General features: G+C 40.2%; 1 protein-coding gene across 3 annotated transcripts in view; it reads left to right on the top strand.

Annotated features, from left to right (window-relative positions):
* APBA1 (amyloid beta precursor protein binding family A member 1) overlaps positions 1–26,839 on the top strand; it is a 101,001-nt gene that overhangs the window by 50,096 nt on the left and 24,066 nt on the right. For all 3 annotated transcript variants that reach the window (XM_063129322.1, XM_063129323.1, XM_063129324.1), the window contains exons 2-5: positions 6,899–8,107; positions 15,193–15,294; positions 20,861–20,900; positions 26,625–26,770. In XM_063129322.1, coding sequence (XP_062985392.1) covers positions 6,953–8,107; positions 15,193–15,294; positions 20,861–20,900; positions 26,625–26,770 — 1,443 coding nt within the window. In that variant the 5' untranslated portion in view covers positions 6,899–6,952. The remainder of the gene's footprint in view (positions 1–6,898; positions 8,108–15,192; positions 15,295–20,860; positions 20,901–26,624; positions 26,771–26,839) is intronic.

Here is a 26,839-nt window from a genome sequence, read left to right as displayed (position 1 = left end):
TTGGTAGTTTAACAGTAAATAGTGTGCTGCTCATGTACTTTCACTTTAAAGATTGCACAAGGAGAGGAAAAGATGGTAGGTTGAGTCTTAAATTTGAATCCTTTTTAGATTTATTAAAATATGAGAAATACATGTACAGAATAATGTAGCTAAAAGGTATGGAAGTGCTTAGATGTACATTTAAGACTGAATCTATTAATTTCTTTTATTTCTTTATAATGAATCACTGAAAATCTCAGTGGGACATTTTTAGTGCTTGTTCTTGTTTGCCCAGAAATGTAAATTGCTTTGAGTGAAGGATTCCATGCACATTCACCAAACTCTGTGTGTGTGTGTGTGTGTGTGTGTGTGTGTGAAAGAAATACACGGAAAGTTACAAAGAAGACTAGGGATGGGCAGGAATTTCCAGATATTTTGGACTCCCAGCATTTCTAACCATTGGCTATTCTGGCATTAGCTTCTGGTAGTTGAAATCTAAACCATCTGGAGATCTACTTTCTGTCCATCTCAGAAGTAGGCACTTGTGTGGGGCTTCTTCATACTGAATGACAGGGCAGAAATACATTAAAAAATGTCTTTATAAGACATAAAAGATTTCAGTTATGAAATTCCTTATACCGTCAAAATAGTTTTCTGTAACATAGTTAACATTACTGTTTTTGTGATGAGATATATATTAGCATGAAAGCTGTTGACTATATGTGTTGCAAATAAATTGTTTCATTAACCAAAGGAAGATGGTAAGAGCTTGTTGTCCATCAAAAGGGCAACAAGTAAGTATTAAAAAAAGCTTTGCTAGTATTATAGTGATCTTTTTCGTAATAGTTTTTAGGAGGAACAAGGCAAACAATTCTGAGAGCACATTATTAATGTATTTGCGCACATGTGAGCTTTTTATTCATTCATCACTGCATGCCTATGTAGTTCCCATTAGAAAAGTAATTGAGGTTTTTCCTTTGCAACTAGAAAACAACATAACTCTGTGTTAATTCTTTCTACCAAAGGCCATTTGTTGTAAACCATCAGAAGAATAAATTGAATTTCAGAGAAAACTGGATGCTGTGAAATATTTCCATACAGGCACTTTTGAAATATACAAATACATGAAAAGAAGTACAAATACATTTATAAAAGAAAGGCTAAAAAAAGAAGGTTGCTTGACGTTTGCTAGCCCTCTCAGCTATTTACTGAGTTGCTTTGACCTCAAGGTATGCTACATTCACTACAACATCATGACTGCTGATGGAGAAGGGCCAGTTACCATCCCATGCTCACCAATGCACTAAGTGCTGTCGAAGCAAGCATTAGAATTTTCTAAATGTTGATAATCAGAGCCAACTGGTATATGGGAAGTAGGAACTCAGTTGGGTCAAGGAAAACCCCTCATACCTTAGTACATCAAATGTCATGTATGGACATTGGAAGTAATGGAATCTGAGTGCTTAGGGGCACACACAGGGATCAGTTTAACATATTGGATTGAAATAACGGTCCAAATTGTGAATTGTTTCTGTGTGTAGTCAATAGAGTAGCTTGGCCTTCAGCGAGCAGCCAGCAACACCAGAAATCAACCTGTTCATTTCCTTTCTTCTGGAGGCCAAGCCATCCATCAAGGTTTGCGCGCAAAGCCAGAAGTGCTTAGAAAGCACTTTCTGCTGTGTGCCAGAACCTTAGAGCACAGCTGCTGCTGTGAGTAATTAATGGGAGAGTGGTGCATTTTTCTGAGGCGTAGTATGTCTTTATTTGCAAAGCCATGTGACACCTCACGCTTCTGTGTTGCGGATGGAAAATTACAGGGAGGCATTTGCATTTAATTTTAGATGCATTTAGGGGAGAAGGGAGCTTGTTTTATTCATAATTTTTGTGTGTGGACCTGATGAACATTACAGAAATACAAGCCACTTTTGTCTGCAGGAGTGTTCTTTCTGCCGGCATTCACATGCTTTCCCCGAGTTCTTAAATTTAGTCCTCTCTATTGAAAATGGCTTTTGCTTCTTTTATGTTCGGTTGGCTAAACCACTAAATTATGGAGCTACTGCCAGAAAAGCTCTTTCATTTCCCCCCCGCCAAGCCCCTGTAATTGTTTGGTTTTTCAGACTTTATGATGTAAAACTATTTGTCAAATTATTAATGTTCTGTTATTGCCCACTGGAGACAGAGGATGGATGTAGGCTAGGGACATCTGACTTCAGGTGCCTGCCTCTGTCACAGGCTTCTTGATGGCCTTGGAGAGGTCACTTTTGGTCTTGGCCCACGCATCTATGAAATGGGAATAATGGTGTCCTATATCATATTATTCTGAACTCAGTGAAGATGCTAAAATACTGAAAATGCCATAAAGTGAAAGATAGCCTACTGTTTAAAATAAGATAAGTAAAAACTCTGTTTGGAGTTTAATCCTGGAAATTTCCTGTGGTGTCCTGCATATGGGCTGTTCTTTGGAGTGCTCTCTCTTTAAGCCTTTACTTAATAGAAGAAATCTGATTAGGTGGCAGGCACCTTTAACACCTGATTATATCCTTCTGTGTGGTTTCTTTACAGAGTTGATATTTAACAAATGATACACTCTGGGTGCATTTGGATGACATAGTCAACCATGTGTGGCTGTGCTTCCCGGGACATGCACATGCCATCCCTGGGTGGGGCACTGCGATCAGCGGATCCTCGTTTGCTTCCCAGAACGTGCAGTCACCATCCCTGGGTAGGGTGGAAGGATTTCTTCCGTGGCTTGACATTACATGCCAAGCTGCAGGAGAAATACTTCCACCTCCCCACCCCGATATCCACAAATGGGCCTCTGTTCTGAAGCCCATTTGTGGATATTGGGGTGGTGGGGGTGGGTTGGAAGGATTTTGGGGGTGGGGGTGGAAGGATCTCTGTGTAGCTTTAAACATCATACTACAAGAGAGATCCTTCCACCCCCACCCCTGAAATCCTTCCACCACCACCCCAAAATCCATGATGTTTAAAGCTGCAGAAGAGATCCAGCCGTCCCACTTGCCACAAATTGGCTTGGAAAGCAGGGCGGGATCTATCCTGTAGCTTTAAATGTCAAGCCACAGGAGAAATCCTCCCCCCTGCCCCACCCAGGGACGGAATGTGCAGGTCCTGGGAAAGCATGTGGGGAACTGCTGATCGCAGCGCCCCATCCAGGAATGGGAAATGCTTGTCCAGGAAGCTGACCCATCTCTATGGAGCCCTGCTGTCACATAAGCCTTACAATGGCATAATCTGTAATGTTAAAATGTCTTCTTTGATCAAATTGGGCATGTTGTGGTTGCAGTTGATAACGTTTTAAAACAATTAGTTTGAATATTTTAGGATGTGTACTCAAGATGCATTGGGGGTTTTTTACAGCATTGATTCAGCATAAAAACACCTCCATTGGTTCTGTAATCACAAGTCTCTCCAGACCATACTTTTAAAAGCTCCATTCTCAAGCTTAAAATTTTAATTAGTTTTGGCTTCTAAACAGTCATGCATGGGTCACCTATGGTGAATAAGGGTTGTTTTCAGATGTCTAAGCAAGGAAGCTGCACACAGTTCAGTTCATGGTCTCTTCTAGGCCACAAATTATTCACGTTCATCATTGTGGGCTAGTAAACATTTTTGTGGGCTAGTAATATTTGAGCATGTGTTTGCAGGGCCAAAATAACCCATAACATGTACTGTTCAAATTCTGGGGGTGAGCAAAGTATGATGAAACAGTTTAAAACTTAATGTTTTTATGACCATTAAATTTAATAGGAATGTTTTTCAAGATCCTAATATGGATTCAGGAGTAATTTTTCTGGAGGATTTTCATGGGCCTCATTGAGGCCTAAGCTTTCAGAGGAAGCAGCCTGTTTCATCAGATGTGTGAAATACATATCTAATTATTTATTTAAAAGACAAATAAATAAATATTTAAAAGATAAATAATAAATTTATTTTTATTATTCTCTCAGTTAATTAATTTTAACTTAAATTTAAATTTTATTATTCTAACTCTGTATTTTAATCTTATATCAATTTCTGCTGCGTGGTTTTATCCTGGCTGTGCTTTTTATACTGTATTTTGTAATTGTGCTTTTAACCTGTTGGTTGTTTTATTGTGGTTTTAATTTTTGTGAACCGCCCATAGAGCTTCAGCTATTGGGCGGTATAAAAATGTAATAAATAAATAAATAAATAAATAATTCCACTGTGAGCATCCAAGGCAGCTTACAAAATACTTAGTAAATTTTGATCCCGTGAACCCCCTGCTGCTCTTGGATGTCCATTTTCATGCAATTTTGGATGAGGAGAAAGTGCTGTGAAGTGCAGTGTAAAAATCCACGTCCCTTTAAGGCTGTTCAAGTACAGAATCCAATATCATGAGACAGCTATGAAAATTACAAACCTTTTACTGGATCCAAGTTGACAGAGATTTGTTACTGAGCTGTTGTCTTAAAGTGCTAGAACAATTTAAAGGATGAGGCAAGGAGATAGGCATTTTTAAAGAACGTGTGTTTCATTCTGGAGAATGAACAGAAACAAATGAGAACATTCAGTGTAAATTCACAAACTTCTAATCTGCAAATTTTGAATGTGTGAATTTAGTGAAATTAGTTGGATGTCAAGTACTTGATTTTAGCTGAAGTATGCACATCCCCCCCCTTCCCCCACATACACACTTTTCTTTTATGGCATTACCTTAAGGTTTTTTTGTCCATACCTTTGTAAAAGTTAGGTTGCGGTTGTAAAGTAAAACAGGGATGGCTGAATGAAAACCCAAAGGCCACCTCCAAACTACAAATGTTCCGTGGGTCCTCCATGATTATCTTTTCAAAGAATGTTCCATAGTAGCTTGCAGGCTCAAGAATAGAAGCACTGATTATGGAAGAGGAAGCCAAGGCCAACTTCAGACTTCCTTCCACAAGACCAATGACTTCCTCTTACACCAAGTGTGGTATAGTGGTTAGATGTTGGATTGGGTCTTGGGAGATCTGGGTCACTGGGTGACTTTGGGCCTGTTACTCTCAGCTTAACCTACATCACAGAGTTGTTGTGAGGATAAAATGGAGAGGAGGGGATCATATGTGGGCTCTATAGGGGAAAGGTGGGATTTAAATGTAAAAAACAAACAAACAAAGCCTTCGTATCATCCTTCCTCTATTCCAAGGCTGGAGGAGGATAGATGTTTATGCAGAACATTTCCCTCTTAATCTGAGCTTATAAACATGCCCAGGAAACACTTGGAGACTTGTGGTACGGTCACAGCTAAGGATGGACTGCCCCCTGCATCGCTTGGCTGCGAAGGGTCCCTCCCATGCCCAGCATAGGAAGCATCCTGCACTGATTTTAGATTGTTTTACTCCAGTGAATAATCCCAGCCACTTTTTAGAGATGGTGGCATACCTCTTGGTTCAGTAGCCAAAGCTAAAATATAGTATGTGCCTCCACACCTAGCAAACAGTACTGACAAAATTTTCTTCCCAGCGCTGAGCCCAGAGGACCTGGCGGGAATGGTTGCATGTTATTTACACCGTTCATTGCTAGATTCACAGATTTATGGTTGCACATCATGCTATGAGTGTGTTAAATATTTATTGGCACGGCACATCCATTTATAGTAATTTCAAGTTATAAACACTCATGTTGACAAGCACCTTTCTTCCTTTTCTCTAAATTGCAATAAACCACAGCCTACCATTTATATTTTACTCTTGAGTGCATGGCTTGATGACTGTTCCTGTTCCAAAGCCTGCCTTATTTATAATGCTACATTTCAGAGCCTTCAGCCACGCTCAGCAGAATAAAAACAGCTTTTAACTGTCTTACAGTGGGAACGGGATGGGAAGAAGCACATTTACCAAAAGCAGTGTCATCCCCCCCCCCCTTCCGTTTCTCTTTACAGGGCTTCCTAATAGTTCTTAGTTGAAGTTTTTTACTTCAAAGCAGAGAAAAGAAACATTCCAAACCAGACATTTATGTCCAATTCTCATTTTTCTTAGAAAGGTGTTTTTGGGTTTTTTTAAAGAAGCGAGAGCTGTTGATTGAAGGGATAGCCCATGTGCTTTTAGGACATTTTCTTCCCTTTGGGATTGAATCAATGTGCTTACTTTTGATTGTACTCTTTATTTTATTTTTCTATTTCTACCAGATATCTCTTATGTCCTTTTATTCTCAGTAGTCTGTCTGTCTTACAATATTTCCTATTTGTCTTTTTGACTGTATTTCCCCAGGATATATTTGTCCTTCTAGGTTCAGCCCTCTTCCTTGCATTTTTATGCCCCCTAACTACCATCTTGTCTTTCCTGGCTTTGTCCTTCAGTACTTTGTTATGTGCAGATCTCTCTTTTTTTCTTTTCTTTTTTGTAGAACATTTCTTTCACTGTTTCATCTACCTGCCTATTCAGTTCTGGCTTGTCAGCTAGTAATCATATCCCATACTTTCTGTCCATTTTCGTCAGTGTGCTCTTCCTTTGGTAACGCACTTGATTTAGACTTTTGAGCATATCAAATTGTAGTATCTGACTCTTATCTGTGATTCTTACAGTATATAATACAAGTTGATTTTCTGTGAATGCAGAAATGCCACCTGGTGTTTGGTTTAATGGTTTGGATCCAGCTTCTCATTGTATTGATGGAAGGACTCCACTCATGGAAGGTGCTTCTATTCGATTTCCAGGGATTCTTCCCTCACACCACAGCCCCACTCTATTCAGCAGGATCCCCTGAACTTCTGTGTAGCATTTTCAGAGGGCTGGAGGGGCTGTCATGAGGAGAAGGGGACTGGGAACTCCACTTCCACCAGCTTAGTTGCATGTGCCTAAACCTCGTTTCACCCCAATATTATTGTATTAATTTTGCAGGGCTTTAAAATATTTCCTTTCTTGTGGTTGTGTAATAACAGGTTTTTTTTATTTCTTTACAGCCTCAACACACAAAATGTCAGTAGAATAAGTGAGGGTACTCTCTAGAACCTGCCATGAACCACTTTGAGGGGCCACCTGAAGGAGAGGTCAATGACGAACTAGGGAATAGAGAGGTGAATGAGTCTGTGGAGGCTGACCTTGAACATTCTGAGGTAGAGGAGGAACAGCAACAGTATGCCATTCATTACCCAAGATGTGCCAACGGGAGCCATGAAGGACACTCTAGACAGGAAGAGGAGGGCACGTTAGCACGGTCAGCTAGCACAGAGAGCGGCTTCCATAATCACACCGATACTGCTGAGGGAGATGTCATAGCCACAGCAGAAGATGGCTATGAAGCAGATAGAGTGCTAGAGAATGAGGATGAGAGTGCCTATGCGGTTCAATACAGGCCTGAGGCAGAGGAATACACTGAAAATGCTGAGGCAGAACATGCTGAAACTATTCACAACCGGACTCTTCCCAACCACTTGCACTTTCATTCCATTGAACATGAGGAAGCCATGAATGCAGCATATTCAGGCTATGTGTACACCCACCGGCTCTTCCACCGAGGGGAAGATGAGCAATATGCAGAGCCCTATGCCGACTATGGGCTTCAGGAACATGTGTATGAGGAGATAGGTGACACACCTGACCTTGATATCAGGGAAGGTCTTAGACTCTATGAGCAAGAGAGGGAGGAGGCTGACAACTACCGCAAGGAAGCCCTGGGTGCCCGCCTCCACCATTATGATGAGCGCTCAGACGGAGAGTCCGACAGTCCTGAGAAGGAGGCAGAGTTTGCTCCCTATCCAAGAATGGACAGTTACGAACAAGAGGAAGATATTGACCAAATTGTGGCTGAAGTCAAGCAGAGCATGAGTTCTCAGAGTCTAGACAAAGCTGCTGAAGACATGCCAGAAGCAGAGCAGAATGTGGACACTAGTAACGCTCCTGCTAATGTGCGTCACAAAAGCAACAGTCAACTTTCAGTTGGCTCTAGACCCCCTGTTAATGTGGGAGAAACAGTGCAAAGGTATAGCAAGGAAAAAAGGGATGCAATTTCACTGGCCATCAAAGACATTAAGGAAGCTATTGAGGAAGTGAAGACAAGGACCATCCGTTCTCCTTATACCCCTGATGAGCCCAAAGAACCCATTTGGGTGATGAGACAAGATATCAGCCCAACCAGGGATGGTGAGGATCAGAGGCCACTAGAGGGAGATGTAAGTATGCCAAAACTGCTGGATTATGTTTTGATAACAAACCTGTCAACATCTCATAAAACTGCCCTCCCCCCAACAATTTTCACCTTGATATTAAAAAGAAATTAACATATATATTTTAAAAATAGCTTAGATATGAAAAAATCCTTACATTAACTTTAAACATTTGCACTAATGGATTTGCTTTGTCATATGCAATGTGTTGCTAAGCTAAAGCTTGATGTCATATGAAGCTGTAATAGCATAGCTGTTGATGTTCCTTTTGATGCATATGACTTTTTCAGTCACTTAGATAGCAGAGCTGTTTCCTTCCATTGTCCAAGTAACATCGTTTCATGCATTAGTTCCTGTCAATCTTGGCTCAAAAATTGTGTGCTTGATTTCAGTTGCTGTGCAGAGCAGGTATTCCTCATTTGCCCGTTGGTGTTGTGTTTATGTTTGGTATACCAAAGTACCACTTGGATGCTTCAGAACATTTGCTGTAGGGTTCCAATCCTGCAGAAAGCCGGGACTTTCTGTATGCACCGTTCACTTCCGCATGATTTAAGCAACCTAACTATATGCACGGTTGTTGCCCAAATTCTTAATGAAGAGTGCTAAAAATTAATGAATTTGATTTATTGAACTTGCTGCTAGTATCTTGCCTGATTTTGAGTGTATTCTTTTGTCTGTTTATCTACTAGGGTTATTTTGGAGTAAGTTATAAAATATACTAGATTGTAGGTCAAGGCAGAACTCAGCTACCCTTTGTGCTTCTTATTGTACTAGGTTTGCTATCCCCAGGGAGTTCTCTGTCTATTTATTTTGCAGAGCTGCTTGCGGTACCATGCATCTCTTGTGTGTATATGTTCCCATGGTGAATCCTCCTCATTTTATGTTCAAGGAACTTGGATAGGAGGGATGGGTTGAGAAAGATATTGTCCCACTCAACAGAAAAACCCTACACTTTTTGGCTCATACTGGAAATGTAACTCTGTCAGGTTTTGCACATGACTCTGTTAGAGAAGAAGGAAAAAATGACTTTTCTCTTCCTGTTTTCTTTGTATCTCTACCTCATTAAAAAAAGAAGAAGCACCTTTCAGGTCTTTTCCAAGGGGAAAATGCTTAATATTCTGAATGTAAAGACCGTGTGAATGCAAAAATTATTGTTTCAAATGGGACAAAAATATGGCTTGACAAGTAGTGCCATATTAGATAGAAGTAATATTGGTAGGTGAATTACCAGGCTTGGGGTTAGGTGTGCCACCTGTATTGGAGTGGCTGCACTGCCTCTGGTAGATTAGGTTTGTAGTTTGGGGAATGTTCCTTGACTTGACACTCTGTGGCTAGAGATGCAGGTGGCATTGGTTGTGAGAAGTGCTTTTTCCGAGCTTTTGGCTGGCTCACCAGCTATGACCATTCCAGACCAAGGCAAATCTTGTCATAGTTATTCAGCCCCAAAGTACAACCAAATTAGACTACTGTAACACTGTCTACATGGGGCTGACATCATTCAGAAGGTACAATTTGTGTGAAATGTATCAGCAAGGTTGCTGGTGGGAGCTAGGCATTTTGACCGTGTTATGCCTAGTTGAATTGAATTGCGTTGGTTGCTAGTTTGTTTCCAGGTTCAATTCAAGGTGCTGATGTTAACTGGATGCTCTTCCCCGGAGGCTCTGGCAGTAGCACTACTTTAGAGTCTCCAACCTTGTGAAGCTAGGCAGTCAACCTCAAGATCTGGAGCCTTCTGAAATGCTTTGCCACCAGACATTTGTCACTCCCCAATACTGTACTGTTTTAGGTAGTATATGAAAATTTGGCTCTTTAAGAAGGCATTTGGTTAAATGTTTTAATAACTCTTTATCATGCATATCCCTCATGGCTAACTACAGTCCTTACAAGCTGTTTTATTTATATAATTGGTTTTTTTAAAAGATTCCCTCTCTGAATAGATAGGATATGAGCTTTTAAATTAAATTAAATCGTTCAAGATAGTTTGCTCCACTGGATTGAAAAGGCAGTTTCCTGCAATCCTTATGCTGGGGTCTGTGGGCACATTAGGCAATTTGACCTGAGCATCACCCCAAAATGGCTGCCATGGGAAGCTTGCCTAGTCACAAAGGACTAGTAACTTGCCCAGAAGGCTTGAGTTCAAGGCAGAGTTTTGATCTGAGCCCCAATAGCCTAAACAACCCTTTTGAAACCAGGTTTCATCACCAACAGAAACCCATTTCACAGAAGGTGAACTCTTTTCTCTCTCCCTCCACACTGTTCTGCCAGCCAACTCATTCCCCCCATCTTTTTTTATCTCTCATTCTGGATCATTTCCCATATATATATTCCTTCTCTAAAGTTGTTATTTATTTATTTTTTAAAAAGTAGGAGATGTAGAGCATGCTGGGGTGTGTGCCAAGAGCACACTAAGAGCACACTGGTGCTCACAAATGCTCTTTTGCCTATCTCCCCTTAGGCTATGTATTACAAGCTTTACTTTAGAAAAATGAGTTAGCTGGGCTCCTTTGGGTCAAGTTGGTTGTGGGTTGCATCCTGATTCCCCAAAAGAAAAATACACAGTTTGCAACACTCAAGGCTCCCACTTAACATTTTTCTGTCTGAGCAAATGTGAAATTCCATGGGACGGAGGTTCCCTTAATAAATGTTTAGAAACCACTTGTTTAATACATATTTTGATTTGATCTCATGAATTCCTGCTGAAGACATTGCATGTGAGGCTGGCATTTTCTCCAATTATATGTTGACACAATCAATGGTATCCCTTGCCAACTTTGCGTGTCCCATCTACTGGGACCAATGGAGCAACAATTTTCTACACCCAATGCCTCTCGCTCAGTGGTGCGGAAGAACAGTTTGTGACAGCTCTTCCCTGGCTTGCAAACCTCAGACAGCATAGATTTGTTTTGTGGCACTTAGCAAATGATGCACATGGATGGTCTGGTTTTGTGAAGTGGAATTTAACATTTTTTAGGAGCACGTTTCTCTTTTTCACTCCCATTTTAGGTGATAATCATTTCATGTGTAACCTACCTTTGTGTTAACAGGTTTCCTTAGCTCTCATTCTGCTGCTAGGGCAGCTTTGCACAGCTTCGTTTTTTCCACAGCAGGGCTGATCTATTATTAATAAAGGGAATAGAGAAGGCTGCACTGAATAATTGAGCAGGTTTCAGGTGCCGCGTGAGCCTAAAAGAATGTGACCAGCTATACAGATGTGATTATGTGCGTAATGTCTGCTAAGCAAAAGTCTTAGAGCTGCAGTGTTTGGAACACAGATGGGAATTGCATTGGGCCTTCTATTGATAGTATTAACTAAAATTATGCAGCAATTAATTTTTGAACAATTAAGTGCTTGAATACTCAGAGTTTTGCCAACTAAGATACCACCTTTTAAAAAAACGATCTAGGACTATCAAAACTACCATGAAAAGCTTGTTTGATAAATTTGTATTTTACATCTAAGTAATGTATGGAAAGTTAAAATTAGTGTGCAGCATTATCCTAAATATTTTGACTCTAAAGCAAATCCTGCTGATTTTGGAGTACCACAAGGAAATGTTGTTATAACTCTAAGTATTACCATTTTGAGCTTTCATGGCTCAGGATTCTCACAAAGATGGGACAAATCGTTTGCAGTATATAAATTACTTTGTTTGCATACCCTACAGTGGTCTCTGGGATTGCAGATTTTTATAGAGCTTCATAGCACTATAAAAGCCAAATATTCTCAAAAAACTAAAACTATCATTCAGACCAGCTCTGATGCCATATACATCTTCCTTGCAGCAATGTCTCACTGTTCAAGAATATTTTCGTTTTTCAAGTTTCCTTTGGAAGGGAAATTGATTACACTGGAAGCTGCTTGCAGTATGGTCTAATCAATTTTTTCATTCTATGGTGAAACATGGGGACTTTGTGCAACTAGCAAAAACGTGAACATACACATTTTACTCCACAGCAAAGCCTTTCATCCCATTATACATTGATGCTGGATCAGTATAGATTAATTATCCATTAGCAATAAGGAAGAAGTCATTCCTGTTACTGCAGTGAGAAATCAAAGTCTGTCTCATCCTTGAGAGGATGTCCCAAAGAATCTGTTCCCTTTGCCTGCTGGATTTCTGCTGGCTTCCAGATATGTGGACTAAAGCATTATTCCACCGATCTAAATCTTGCCCATCTTTGCTTTGGTCCAGAACAGATGGAACATGCTGTATGTCATAGATCCTACTCTGCCCTTCCTAAGTAAATCACCTGACTATAGTAACATAAAGAATTAAAACAAGAATATGTTTCGTTCACATTGCATTTCATACTGCTGCATTTTAAAAATTAAAACAAAAATGCAAGTATTGCAATAAACTGGTACATGTTTAATTCTACTTTGCTCTCAATTTATGAAGCTTGTTTTTTGTTTAAATTGTGTCTAACTACAAATTCTCCTTTAGTTTTTTTTAAAAAACATTCTAGGTGCCTTTAATCACTTCACATTTCACAGTATACAAAGTGGTAGTCTTTTTATCATTATTATTTTTTAGAAGAGACCAATTGTGTTATAATTATGCTACAACCGTGCTCCTGCAAGGCAGGAAATGAAAGGAATAAATGAATGACAGTTTTGTGGAATAAGGTCTGCTCAGCTATGATAGGATAACCTTCTTACAGCCATTGAGTAACAAATAAGGTTGATCTATATAGGTAGGACACTAACAACATCTCCTGTTACAAGCTCCATTTTCAGGTCCCAGGCACAAAACACCACTGGAAAAAGTAATTCACTGGCACCTGCTAGTTAATAGACGACTCTGTAGCTGAAACAGAACAGCAGCAAAGTCAAAATGGAGAATTTTTGGATGTATCAGGCTGAGTATCTTAGGGAAATGGTAGGTGAATTCTGGCAGGAAAATAAATGGCCATTTAGAGAATTTTTTACTTACCCTCTGAAGCATTGGCTCTGTGCTATTCCAAACGTTTAATATGGTTGCATTATATCAAAGAATAGTGTGTTGTTCTGACTTCTATCGATACAGATGAAGTAGAAGCATCCTTTATCTTACTGGTTATTTTGATATTTGGGACTGTCCTGGTGTTCTGGTTATTTCTGCATTTCAAATCTTAAAAGTTAGTGTACCACTATAAAATGTATGGTAGGATAAGTAGGATATTTTTGCATAGATCTGTTTATTTTTGAAAAAGAACTGTGAGTTTTAAGTGTTGCTTAATAATGAAGATGGTATTTTTGTTGTTTATGTTACAGTGTGCATAAGATCTTACAGTAGGCGTATAAGCAACATAGCTGGAAAGCAGCTATGCATCCCTGCTAATAGTGCAAAAATAAAATATTTTAAAAACATGAAACACATGTTAGACTGTAGAGGGAAAAACAGTTTTTTTAAAAAAAAATGTGAAAGTGGTGTTGGTAGGGGAAGAGTTTGCTTCTCATGAATGTGTATTTCTTTTATCCCACTTGTCACTCTGGTTGAACTGATGTTGTTTTTATACTGTTTTTATGTTTTTTTAATTTTTGTATACTTTTAATGTTTACTATTTTTAATTGTTGTAAACCGCCCAGAGAGCTTCGGCTGTGGGGCGGTATATAAATGTAATAAAATAAATAAATAAATGTTGCAAGCTGGGAAACTGTAAATTCTTGCATATTGCGTTGATAACGATTTAGCAGATAAATGCAGTATATAAATGTTAATAATGAATAAATAATTTTAAAAAATGATTAAAAAAAAAACTGCAAAACCGTTTTACCAGAGGCAAAAGTGGGATGAGTGTGCGCATCGCTATCAGTAATCCATCTTTCAAGCTGCCTTTGGCTCTCTGGATAAACTGTCGTATGTCTCCAGCTCTTTTAGCCTTTATCCTCCATAGTCTGTGGCATCGGGCATTTTCTCCTCATGCATTGCCTCATCAGCATAGAGAGAATGGTTAAAAAATAGACCTTGGCAGGAGGGAAGCTGGAGGAATTGCTCGCCACTGCTTCAAGCCATCGATACTGAGTGGGAATCTACTTCCTTTTTATACCCATTTTTCTGAATACCTAGTATTTGAGGTGGGGTGGCAGGACAACATATTCTCACCCTACATTTATGGGAGTATATCTGTAAAATTTGTCCTTAATCTGGAGCTATGTATATGAATTGTTCAGAAAAAAATGTGTTTTCTAAGCAGACTCCCATCCAGGCAGCTGACTGTGCCGGACTTGCTTATTTCCAGCAACAGAACTGCTTCCTGTGCCTTTATACCATTCTGGAGTCCAGCCTTCCCCAACCTGGTGTCTTCCAGATGTGTTGGACCAGAACAGCATGGCCATTGCCATGCTGCTTGAGGTGATGGGAATTTTAGTCCAATGCTTGAAGTGATGGGAGTTGTAATCCAGTACATCTGGAGGGCACCACGTTGCCTTAGTCTCTTGGCTCATGGACAGTGTAAGAAAGGTCATCAGGGTAGAGAAGGAAGGAACCAAAGACAGCTGGAAATGAGGTGGGAAGAGGAGCTATATCCTTACTCTTGAAAATGTACTGGCTCCATTTTGAACTCTGTATATGGTAAATGAAATAAGGACAGAGCTGGGTTGGTCCTTTGCATATATAACAGCAAAGTATTAAAGCATACCTTGCTATACTAGGGAATAGGGAAAGGTACAAACTGCACAAACTTGGATTCCCCCCCCCCTCTTATTAATCTTAATATATTTAAACTGCAGTCCTGTACCCACTTACATGCAAGTAAACCCTGTTGAACTTAATGAGACTTACTTCTCAGTAGACATATGTAGGATTGCTCTGTTAAGGTCACTCATCTTGCATTCAGTGTTTTATCCATATGTGCAGCCAAATTAATGCCTTAAAGAAGAATCTAATTATTTAATTCTACGTCTTTGCAGATTGTGATTCAAAACAGATTTACACTTAATATGATTAGCTTCACAGTAAATACAAATATGAAAAAATTTGGCATTTTGCATGTTAAATTTTAACTGGATTTTTGTGTGTATTGAATTTTCAATCTCAAAACAAAAACAGAGAAACACCTTTTATTGTTCCCTCGGGATTTTATTTCACTGTATATCTTTTTATGTCTAGTCTCCTTCTCCTGATTCATCTTCACCTCAAGGTGCCGAATCATCAAGTATGCAACATCACCAAGATGTCTGTGGTACTGCAGAAACCCCCACCAATAAAGAGGTAAAGTGCTGTGTTTCTTAAAGTAGTAGTTTTTTCTAGAAGGATATATTTATATATATAGGACTCCTTAATTGTGTTCTGTACATTAAATAATCTGGAAATGTTATTAATTTTGTATTTGTCTTCTGAACATAATGATTTATTTATAGTATGTTACAACATTTTAAGATTTAGATAGCAATATTTACACTCACTAATAATTTCCATAGACTTGAATAATTGAGTTGATTTAGGAATGCAGCATTGATATTGTTAGGCGGAGTTATGTTTAATAGACTGAATCTGTGATCTTGGATGTAAGCACCTTTGGCGGCACTACTGATTAGTGTGAAGTAAATATTCCTAAAGTCAGTGTTTCAGAGTTGTTGAAATAGTTTTCTTTTAAAACACCTTCCTTAGGGCACAAGTGGGAATTGCTTTTCAAATGTCTTTTCGTAAAGCAAAATCCAGTCTTTGTAGGGCTGCAGTCTACTGTTAAAATGCATGAGTATTGGTTAACTCTGAGAAGCTCTATTTTCATAGATTAACAATGCATATTTGCTTATTTTGTAATATTATTATTATTATTATTTATTTATATAGCACCATCAATGTACATGGTGCTGTACAGAGTAAAACAGTAAATAGCAAGACCCTGCCGCATAGGCTTACATTCTAATAAAATCATAATAAAACAATAAGGAGGGGAAGAGAATGCAAACAGGCACAGGGTAGGGTAAACAGGCACTGGGTAGGGTAAAACTAACAGTATAAAGTCAGAACAACATCAAGTTTTAAAAGCTTTAGGAAAAAGAAAAGTTTTTAGCTGAGCTTTAAAAGCTGCGGTTGAACTTGTAGTTCTCAGACGTTCTGGAAGAGCGTTCCAGGCATAAGGGGCAGCAGAAGAAAATGGACGAAGCCGAGCAAGGGAAGTAGAGACCCTTGGGCAGGCGAGAAACATGGCATCAGAGGAGCGAAGAGCACGAGCGGGGCAATAGTGTGAGATGAGAGAGGAGAGATAGGAAGGAGCTAGACAGTGAAAAGCTTTGTAGGTCAACAGGAGAAGTTTATATTGGATTCTGAAGTGAATTGGAAGCCAATGAAGAGATTTCAGAAGTGGTGTTACATGGTCAGAGCGGCGAGCCAAGAAGATGATCTTAGCAGCAGAGTGGTGAACAGAAACCAACGGACTGATGTGAGAAGAAGGAAGGCCAGTGAGAAGAAGATTGCAGTAGTCCAACCGAGAAATAACCAATGCATGAACAAGAGTCTTGGCAGAAGAGACAGACAAAAATGATCGAATCCTGGCAATGTTATACAGGAAAAAATGACAGGATTTAGCTACTGCCTCAATATGAGGAATAAAGGAGAGCAAGGAATCAAATATAAGGCCAAGACTACGAGCTTCCTTGACCGGAGTAAACGTAACATCATTGACAGTAAGAGAGAATGAGAGATGAGGAGAAGGTTTAGGAGGAAAAACAAGCAATTCTGTCTTTGCCATATTAAGTTTCAAACGACGATGAAGCAACCAAGCTGAGATATCTGAAAGACATGCCGAGATACGATCGTGAACATCAGGAGAAAGATCCGGAGGTGAAAGATATAATTATGTATCATCGGCATACAGATGATATTGGAGGCCATGAGATTGAATAAGATTACCCAAGGGCAACATGTATAAAGAAAACAACAACGGACCAAGCACCGAGCCTTGCGGAACCCCTACTGAAAGGGGAAAAGAAGAAGACGAGCTGCCATTAGCCAACATGCTGAAAGAGCGACCGGCTAGATAGGAGGCAAACCAGTTATAGACAGAGCCACAAAATCCAAGGTCATGAAGGGAATCTAAAAGAAGATCATGATCAACCGTGTCAAAGGCTGCAGTTAGATCAAGGAGAATAAGAACGGAATAATGGCCTTTAGACTTGGCAGTAAGAAGATCATTGGTAATCTTAGTGGAATGCAAAGATGGAATGCAAAGGACGGAATCAGTGGAATGCAAAGGACGGAATCCAGATTGAAAAGGATCCAGAGCAGAGTTACTAGAAAGAAAATCAAGACAACGAGAGTAGACCACACGCTCCAGGATCTTTGAAACAAACGGCAACAAAGAGACAGGTCGGTAGTTAGACAGAGATAGCCTATCAAGAGTAGGTTTCTTGAGAATAGGAGAGACTGTAGCATGTTTAAAAGCAGAAGGAAATGAACCAGAGGACAGAGAAAAATTAATAATATGAAGCAAGGAAGGGAGGATAGCAGGGATAAGATTAATAAAGACGCGAGAAGGAATCGGATCACGAGAACAAGTGGAAGGCTTCGAAGAGCGCAGTATTGTAGACAGTTCATCAGCTGAGACCGAAGGAAACGCAGAGAAATTTGCAGGAGGAACTGACAGATGAGGAACAGGATGTGTTGAGGGGAGGGTTTGGGGCATTTGCTCCAAAGAGCATATAAGGAGTGAGTCTTGCAGTCCCTTAAAGGCAGGAGTGATGTTAATTCTTTGGGACTCAGTTGGGGTTGGGGTGATAGAGTAGAAGACTCTCTAGCTTCTTGAAGCCAGAAACACTAAACTCTTTCTACTTCATTTGCCTGGAGCTTGGGCATAGGCATAGAGAAGTGATCCCTAGCCTAGGGAGCTCTTAGATGAGGCAATGAAGTGTCCCCATCTCTTGGCCCAATTGATGGCCTGACAACCCTATGTAATAAAACATGAGTTATAAAATATAAAATATGTAGTCCTGTTCCTTTCTTGCTTTTTTGCCCCTTAGTCCCCTCACCAGAAAGGGGCTCTTGAATCATTCAAATTAGGCTCATGCTTAGTGGATCCCCCCTCTGAAATTTGCATGGGGTGCAGCCCTGTCCTTTCTTCACTTCCCTTGCTTGGTCTCCTCCGTCCGATTCCCCCTCTTCACTGGCAGCAGCAGCCTGCCTTTATGCCACACTGATTGGAAATATTTAGAAATATTTGTTTCTAACCTGATACCTAAAATGTATGTCAAAAGGTATCTGACAAACCTAGGAGCCACACACAATCTGGTTCACACATAATGCTAATAACCATTGGTTTATTTAATCCAGGATTAATTCCTGGGTTATTTATTTCTGTCTTCCTTTGCCTGCTGTCTCCATATATTCCAAATGTACTGTAGTACTGGCAAGTTAGAGCAGTTGTGTGTGGTTTCTTTTACCTCTTTTGCCCACTATCTCTGTAGTCTGGCAAAACAACCCATGAAGAAACCCCAGTTCTGGGTTCCCATGGAATGACAGCCCATGGTTTACAACCCAACAACTAATCACAGGTTCTCTTTCTGGGTTGTTCATGATTAACATTATAAGAGCCTAGAATTCAACAATCCATGGTTTATTTAACATTATGTGTGAACCAGGTCTCTAAGTGTATCCAATTGGGAAATGTCTTTCTTAAGAATAATTGTTAATTAAAAAGCACCAGTCACATTTTTGAATCACTTGTGGAGTTTCTCAGGGTAGATTCTCATGGTATCACATACTGGCATGTGGCAGTAGGAAAGTGCCCTCAGAGCAGGTGCGTCTATACAAGACTCCCCCCACCACTATTACTTCTTTCTTCTTCTTTTTTCTCCCACAAAAAAAAGATCTGTTAAGGAGAAAAAGATAGAATAGCTGTCTTTTGATTGCTAGTGCTAGGAGCCCTCCATCTGGAAGCACCCAGCATCTCATGAGCAAGATCTCTCCCTCTCTCTTCAGCCTCTTCTTTGGATGAATCCACACCGCCAATGCTGTTGATTTTAGGCAAGAAAAGTTTTGCCTCTACGTAATTAGCTTTTGTGTAAAGCTATATGCCTAAATGGAGGCAGTGTCAGTCAGGAGATTACACAAACATATTTGTAACAAAGGGTGATAGGAATTTGTAAAAACTATACTCTCCAAAGGAAAGAATCAAGATTTATAGTAATAACAATACCCATAATGATAGCAAAGCTTTTATATCAGTTAATTGAAGACTACGTACTTTATGCCACTAAGCTTTTCTCAGAAATGCTATTTGTTGTTCCGTTTTATTATCTCTGCCTGCTTGAATACAGAACATAAACCACTTTAATCTGCTCATGGCAAGTGGATGAATTATTTAAAAGGATATCAGTGTAGGAGTATCAAAAATAGAGGCAGTGTAATAGATTAGATGGTCACAGAAGCCGTTTCTCCTGTGAAAATAAATGTCACCATTTCCCCCCAACACTTAATTTTCTGAAATCGTCTTGTCAGCAGGAGGTCTTGAGTTATTTGGTAGTAACTCTTTCTTCCACTTGCCATTTTTCTCATGAGTCACGGATGAATTATTTTCTTGTTCCAAGATACTGTGGTATTGTCATAGCTCTTTTCTTTAAAATTAACCTTTTTATCATCCCATCAGAATATTTTTAAATGAAAAATACCTCTCTGAATAAGCATAATGAACTTAATACGAGAGTTGACTGAGTGTAAATATAGATCCTGTTCGCACCTATATTTTCAAATAGAAGTAGTTTACTTCAGCAAATAAAATCCTTCACTTGTCAGCACTGCCAATTTAGGAGTAAAAGTGACTACTGCTGATCCTTGCTGAGAGAGAAATTTAACACCAGACTACTTCTGGTCAGTTGCAAACTGCAGCAGTAGGAGTCCACTGAAATAAAGCTCCAGTGGTAAACTTTTTAAATCTCTCTAGAAGCATGTTAGAATTTAACTGTGTTTTGAAGAAGTAAGTGCTAAATCCAGATTAGCCAATTTTAAATCAAATTATCTCCCTTGTAGCTTTCTATCACCAATCCATTTTATGATGAACTGTAAACATTTGTAGTGCAATCCTATGCAGGTTTAGGTGGAAGTAAGTCCCATCGTATTCAGTGGGGCTTACTTCTGTAGTGTGCTTAGGGGTTGCAGCCTGAGTCCAGTACAGGTATATTAAAAGTATATCAAAACTTCAGCAATGGGAGAGATTAGTGGCATGTGAGTGGGCCTGTAAATCATTTAGCACACTGCTGGATGTTTACGTACATCTTTGAGTTCTTTACCACTGTTTTTATCATGACATGGGACTGGATCCAGATTTAGATGTGGGCAACTGGGCTGGCAGAAGTGGATTTCCCCACCCCCTCCTTCCCATGGGAGTTTCTCCAGCCCCCAGAAAATACTACAGAGATGGTTAGGGAACCCTACAAAATAGGCTGAGCTATGGGGCAGGAGTGGGAGCGGGATCCCCACAAATCAGACAGAGGCACCTTCTGTGAGTGGAGCCCTTCCGTCTACGGAAAGCAGATCCTGGATCCAACCCAGGGGGTGTATTGGTAACATTTTTGCACTTGCAAAACCTGCCATTCTCACTGAAGGCAGTCTGGAAATGCCTTATTAATGCTAATGGGGTACACTACACTCCAGGGTAACTTCTTAATAATTAACTGATACTTTGAAACATTTATACATATTTTTAATAGGCTGTCCTTAGAGATTGGGTAACAACTGTCATTGTGTGATGAATAACTTCGCCAGTTCTGCATGAAAGGCTTTTTAATGCGTACCTCAGCATGCTTAGCTTGGTTTGATATCCTGTTTGTCTTAATTACAGTCAAGAAAAAGCTTGGCTTCTTTCCCAACCTATGTTGAAGGTAAGCTGTCAAACCTACCTTTTTTCAAAAAGAAAAGTTATTAAAATCTTTTGATATAAGTATAAAGTGGGACAAAAGTTTATTGAAATAACTACAGCAATTATTTGATTTATAAATTATCTCATTTCATATAATCTCTTTATTAATTTCCCAGAGTGAGTGTTCTCTGAGACCTGGTCTTTCGCATAGAACAGAATGAAGTGGTAGGATCCCGAAGTAGAAGAATGAACTCACTTCAGACTGTAGATTGGGGGGTTCCATCATTTATTTATTGCATTTATATCCCGCCTTTTTCCTCCAAGGAACCCAAGGCAGCATACATAATCCTCCTCCTCTCCATTTTATCCTCACAACAACAACCCTGTGAGGTAGGTTGGGCTGAGAGTCTGTGACTGGCCCAAAGTCACTCAGTGGGTTTCCATGGCCGAGTGGGGATTAGAACCCGGATCTCCCGACTCCCAGTCCAACACTTTAGCCAGTACACCATTGAACACTTTAAAACAAAACGCTTTAAAACAACGCTTTAAAATAAAAACTCCCAGCAAGATTAAAAAAATAAAGAGAGAAGCATCCACCCTGGCACATCTTGGAGAAGGTTCTAGCGCTGCTAGTTCTTTTGCATCTGCCAGAGTTCCAGTTTGGATCCACCCACCCACCCCACAGCGGATGTTTTCCTCAGGAGGAAAGCTCCCACAAGTGCCAAGAGGAGCTTCTGGCCTGATGCAAATGGCAACGGGAAGGGATCTTGGGATGGGACCGTGGCAGGGGCAGTGTTAAAGCCCCCTTCCCATAGAGAGAGAAAAAGCAAACTGACAAGGCAATCACGTGGTTAATGTCATCTCTAATTTGGCCCATGTAAAGCAGGCCTAAGGGTAGCGCTATCAAAACTTTTAAGTCTAGTATACGTCCCGCTCTCCTTAGGCCATATTTAGTTAGAAGAAAGTCTTGCCCCCTGTTTAACACCTTCTGCTCTAGGCTGGTGAATTGCTGCTAGTTCAAAAGTTATATACCGTATTTCTTCGATTGTAAGACGCCATCGATTGTAAGACGCACACTAATTTCAGTACCACCAACAGAAAAAAAGCTTTGATTCTAAGAAATAATAAATGACCTGCGATTCTAAGACGCACCCCGTTTTTAGAGATGTTTATATGGGGGGGAAAGTGTGTCTTAGAATCAAAGAAATACAGTAGTGGTGTCAACAAGTGCCACTTGCCTAGTGACTGGCTGGAGAGCAATTGGGGCTTGTTGGCTCTGGTGCCACTGAGGTCAGCTTTAGGTTGGCACACAGGCCAGTGTGTTGCCATCTGCAGGATTAATATGTAAGATGGTACTTATGTGAATTAAGGATTTATAAAACAATTCTTGCATCTAAGTTAATAATAATAATAAGAATAATAATAATAATCCATGTGATCATTTCTATTTAAATGTGACATAGAGGACATATGCATTTTCAGGCTTGAAGCATACTGTTTTGTAACTCCAGCCATTCCTATTAGTATACCTGTAAGTATTCGCTTTTTGTTTGTTTGAGGTTAAAATGACTAGCAGCTTCCTTACCAAAATGTACCTGTGTTGTCTAAATCAAATTTAGGGCATGTACATGGTGCCATTAATCCCAATTAGCTAACATGCCTCTATTGATGCACTCGATCAAAAGTGGACTGGGATTTGAAAGCACTTTCAAGCAGGTTTGTTTGTGCATGCTGAAAATCAGTTTTGAAACCAATAATAATGAGTAATAATGTTGTCTGCATGCTTTTGGATGTAAATTAAATTCTTTTCAAACTTAGTATGTGAACAAGCCCTTTGGTTTTTAATTAAAATCATCAGCTAAAAAATAATCTTCAGTTAGGTCACCAGAAATTGGTACAAAAATAGCCAGGACTTAGATTTTTCCTTGCTTTGGTTTATATAATCATACACTTTGGGTGCATGGAAGGATTGATTGATTGATTGATTACATTTATATTCCACCATTCCTTTAAGGAGGCAAGATGGTGTGCTTAGCTCTCCTTCGCACACACACACACCCATTTTATATTCATAAACCTGTGAGGTAGATTAGGCTGAGAGATAGTGACTGGCCCAAGGTCACTCAGTGGTTGAGTGAGGATTTGAACCTCGGTCTATCCAGGTCTTCCCCAACCTGGTGCTTCCCAGATATTTTGGACTCCCATTGGCCCCAGACAGCATTGGAATTGTCAGGGATAATGGGAGTTGTAGCCCAAAACATTGGGAAGGTGCCAGATTGAGGAAGGCCACCCTATACCATTGTTCAGAAAATACTCAGAAAGTTCTGATGGCTCTCTGTAAAATATTGCTTATACTAGGTTCCACAGCTTCGTAAGCCAACCATACATTTATTTATTTATTGCAGTTGTATACCGCCCTACAGCCGAAGCGCTCTGGGCAGTTCACATAAATTGGCTTAAGTTGCAGCCCTATATTTTGTTTTGTTTTTAGTAGAGGATACATCCCATTCAACTCACTGGGACTTGCTCCTATAAAAAGACACTTAGGATTGGGCTGCCACTTATGGACGATTATGTCTTAATTGTGTGCGTGCAGATAGAAGTGGCTTAGGGTTTACACCATTACAATTATGGTTTTGTTCTTATGTAGCTGCCATTTTGGTTGAATACTAATTCTAAATGATACATCCCTATTCTGTCTCATGCCACGTGAATTTTTCTTGTATTGAAGAAAATGAGTTCTGTCTTTGAGTTATTCTACCCCACTCTTTTTGGCTTTTTTTTAAATAACCATTTGTTATCATCTGACAAAATTAGTGCATTCATACCAGTGTGGTCCTGTGCATTTCTTAGCAACAGCTGTTAAGATTTAACATATGAACATATTTACAATACAGACTTTCAGATTTGAATTCTATCTTTCTGATGACTTTGAATACATAATTTGCTGTCTTGGGCATTATTATTATTATTATTATTATTATTATTATTATTATTATTATTTTAATTTCTATACTGCCCAATAGCCAAAGCGCTCTGAGCAGTTTATGAAAGATTATGCAACCATTTACCAGAACTTGCTTTTTAATGTCAGAAAATAACCTTCGTAAATTCATTCTCAAAGAGGGAAGTTGCATTATATTTTGGATAAGCAGACTGGAATGCTGCAGATGAAAAGGCTAAAATCCAAAGGAGACTTACCCATGCATGGGAAAGGACTAGGTGAACAGCCAGCTTTCATGGCTACAGTTCACACTGCTGAAGAAACAAGCCACTTTTACAATTGGACACCTGTAGTGAAAGTGAATGCCAAATTCTAACAATGCATGAAGTCCTTTCTCACACATGCATATCCTTTCTTTGGATCCTGATTATATTTGAGTATAATGTCATCTCTTTATCAGCACCGCCCCTGCCCACTTCCACTGAGTTCAACAGAAGCAAATGAAATAGCTTTACTCTGCAAGTCAAGCTATGCAGTATATTAGCTGGCAACTTCTACTTCCTTCTTCCAAATCCCTTTTCAGTATGTCTGAGCTGAAATTCTCTCTGTCCAAAGAGGGCTAAGTGCACTATTGTTTTTCCTTTGTGTTAAACTGTATACTCCTCAAAGCACCAAGTCAGTTAATTCATTTGTTAGTAAGCCAAGCAAATAGCCTTTCGAATAATTTTAGGAAAATGTCACAGCCTTGTAGATCGAAAGAGGCTAAACAGATTTAAGGCAAAGTAGTGACTTCAAAGGTTATGGATCATGCAGACCCTTTAGGATCTGAGAGTCAAATGCAATAGCTGCTATTTGAGGAGGGAGTGAGGTTGGATTAATATTTTTTCCAAGGTTGCGCCTACAAGATGCATCTGTGGGCTTACCTGCCAAGTGCCAAATTGAGTGACTGACACAGAATTGGACATTATCTAAACATCAGTGTGTAGCCTTCTTTGTTGCAGAAAAGAGTTTGTTAACATGAGTGATGTCTGAGAAAGGAGACAGTGGCCAGGTTCACATGAGCATGGGGGCAAAGGCAGCCATCATGGCTTCTCCCCCCATATCTGTGTGTGCTGCATGTGCCCCTGTTGCCTACATAACTACCAGTGCAGCAAATCATGTTGGCATGTCGTCTGAAACCGGCACGCAGCGGCGGTTGCTTTGTACCCACCCTACAACCCTCAACATACAGTAGGGGGTGCAGGGTGGGTACAAAGGCACCCCCGCTGTGCGCAGGGTTCAGACAACATGACAGTCTGCGCTGCAGTGCAGTAATTATGTAAACAATTGGGCGCACACGGGGTTGGGGAAAGAAGCCACAATGGCTTCTTTTATTCCTGTGGTCATGCGAACCCAATCATTATCTCCAGAAGGAGGCTGGGCAGGGCTTCTGTTGGTCAGGATGTAGGACCTCGAGTCTTCACAATGGCTCAGCGATTGGTGGCTTCCAGCCAAGCCAAGCCCATACTGTCTGATTACCACTTCAGACCAAGAAAAGGCCGTAGCGTGCATATTCATGACAGCTTTTTGCAGGTGACTGCACATGCTTGAATAGCAGCATTTGCACAAAAGTATACAAAGCTTAATCAGGTTGGAGTTTCCTTTGTGGCCACCTCACACTGACAGGGCTGTGAGAATGGAACCCTCCACCTTCCCCCCTTTCCCAACCACCTAACCCTCTACAACAGCAGTGTAGTGAAGCCAGGGCTCACAGGGTCAAAGTGCAGTGACTTCTTTTAATTAGCAGGGATGATGACATTGTCTTCCACCTTCCTCAGACTTCTCTATTCCTCTGATTTTAGCTGCAGTCCTCACAGAAGCTGGGGGGAAATGGATTTTCTCCCTGCTGCTGAGAAAAGAAGCGCCTAGAAAATCTTGAGCTAGTCCTCCTGTGCTGTTTGGGTACATGTTGTGTCCTGGTGTTTCCCTTTCCTATGCAGTCTGAGGTCTTGCCAGCCCAAGTCCAACATGCTAACTGCTACACTGTCCTTTGCCAGCTCACTCTTCTCTGACTGTCAGCTAATAAATAAATTCGGTATTACGCTAAGTACTTCTGCTCTTTGAGGGGTGGGGTGTACACACACATACACACAGATAATGCACACTCACATAGATAAATAGATGGATAAATGTCAACTGAGCTGCCTGAATTTTGGATCTCCTTGGGGGCATGGCTGTGGAGCCTGTCATGATGAGCGCCTGCACTACAAAATGTACTACTGCTCCACAACTTCCCTTCGTTTTCTCACCTCATCAGCCACTAATTTTAAAAAGCTGAATCTTGGAAGCAGGATGTACCACAGAGTAAGCTAATATAGAGAGATTTATTTAATTTCCCTAATTTCTTTGTTGCACACAGCATTGATTATGCCATTCCAGATCTCCCTGTTTCTAGGCTTCTGACATTAGATCAAAGCGTGAAGGGCAGTGTTCAGGCGGGGACATGTGCGTGCTTTGTGCCTTTCTGAAAAGGAAAGGGAAAAATCTATTCAGGTTATTTTGCTTCAGGGTGAACTTTTGTCTCAACAGAACAAATGAATGTAAGAGTCAGATTAGATTACCGAGTGCAGTCTCCGCAGCAGAGAGGCTGGTCTTTCTTTGTCTCCTCTAATCGTATCTGATCTTTTGCTATCATGATGAATTTCAGCTACTCCAAAGCTGCATTTGCAGCCTTCACACACTGGCACAAGTAGTGGTGTAGTCTGTCTCTTTCCCATTAGTAACAACATTTTGCTCAATAATTCATTTTTTTCTGTACTGTAGTTCCTGGGCCCTGCGATCCTGAAGATTTAATTGATGGAATCATTTTTGCTGCCAATTACCTTGGCTCTACTCAGCTGCTTTCGGACAAAACTCCATCCAAGAATGTGAGAATGATGCAGGCTCAGGAAGCTGTGAGCCGAATCAAGGTGAGGAATTTCTCTTGCTGTCTGCTTCTGTGGATGTTTCAAAGCTGCAGTTGTGAATGATGCATGCCT

This window comes from Elgaria multicarinata, chromosome 6, assembly GCF_023053635.1.
Source record: "Elgaria multicarinata webbii isolate HBS135686 ecotype San Diego chromosome 6, rElgMul1.1.pri, whole genome shotgun sequence".
Classification (NCBI taxonomy): domain Eukaryota; kingdom Metazoa; phylum Chordata; class Lepidosauria; order Squamata; family Anguidae; genus Elgaria; species Elgaria multicarinata.
Note: the sequence above shows the minus strand (reverse complement) of the source record. Positions and strands in the feature narration are given on the sequence as shown.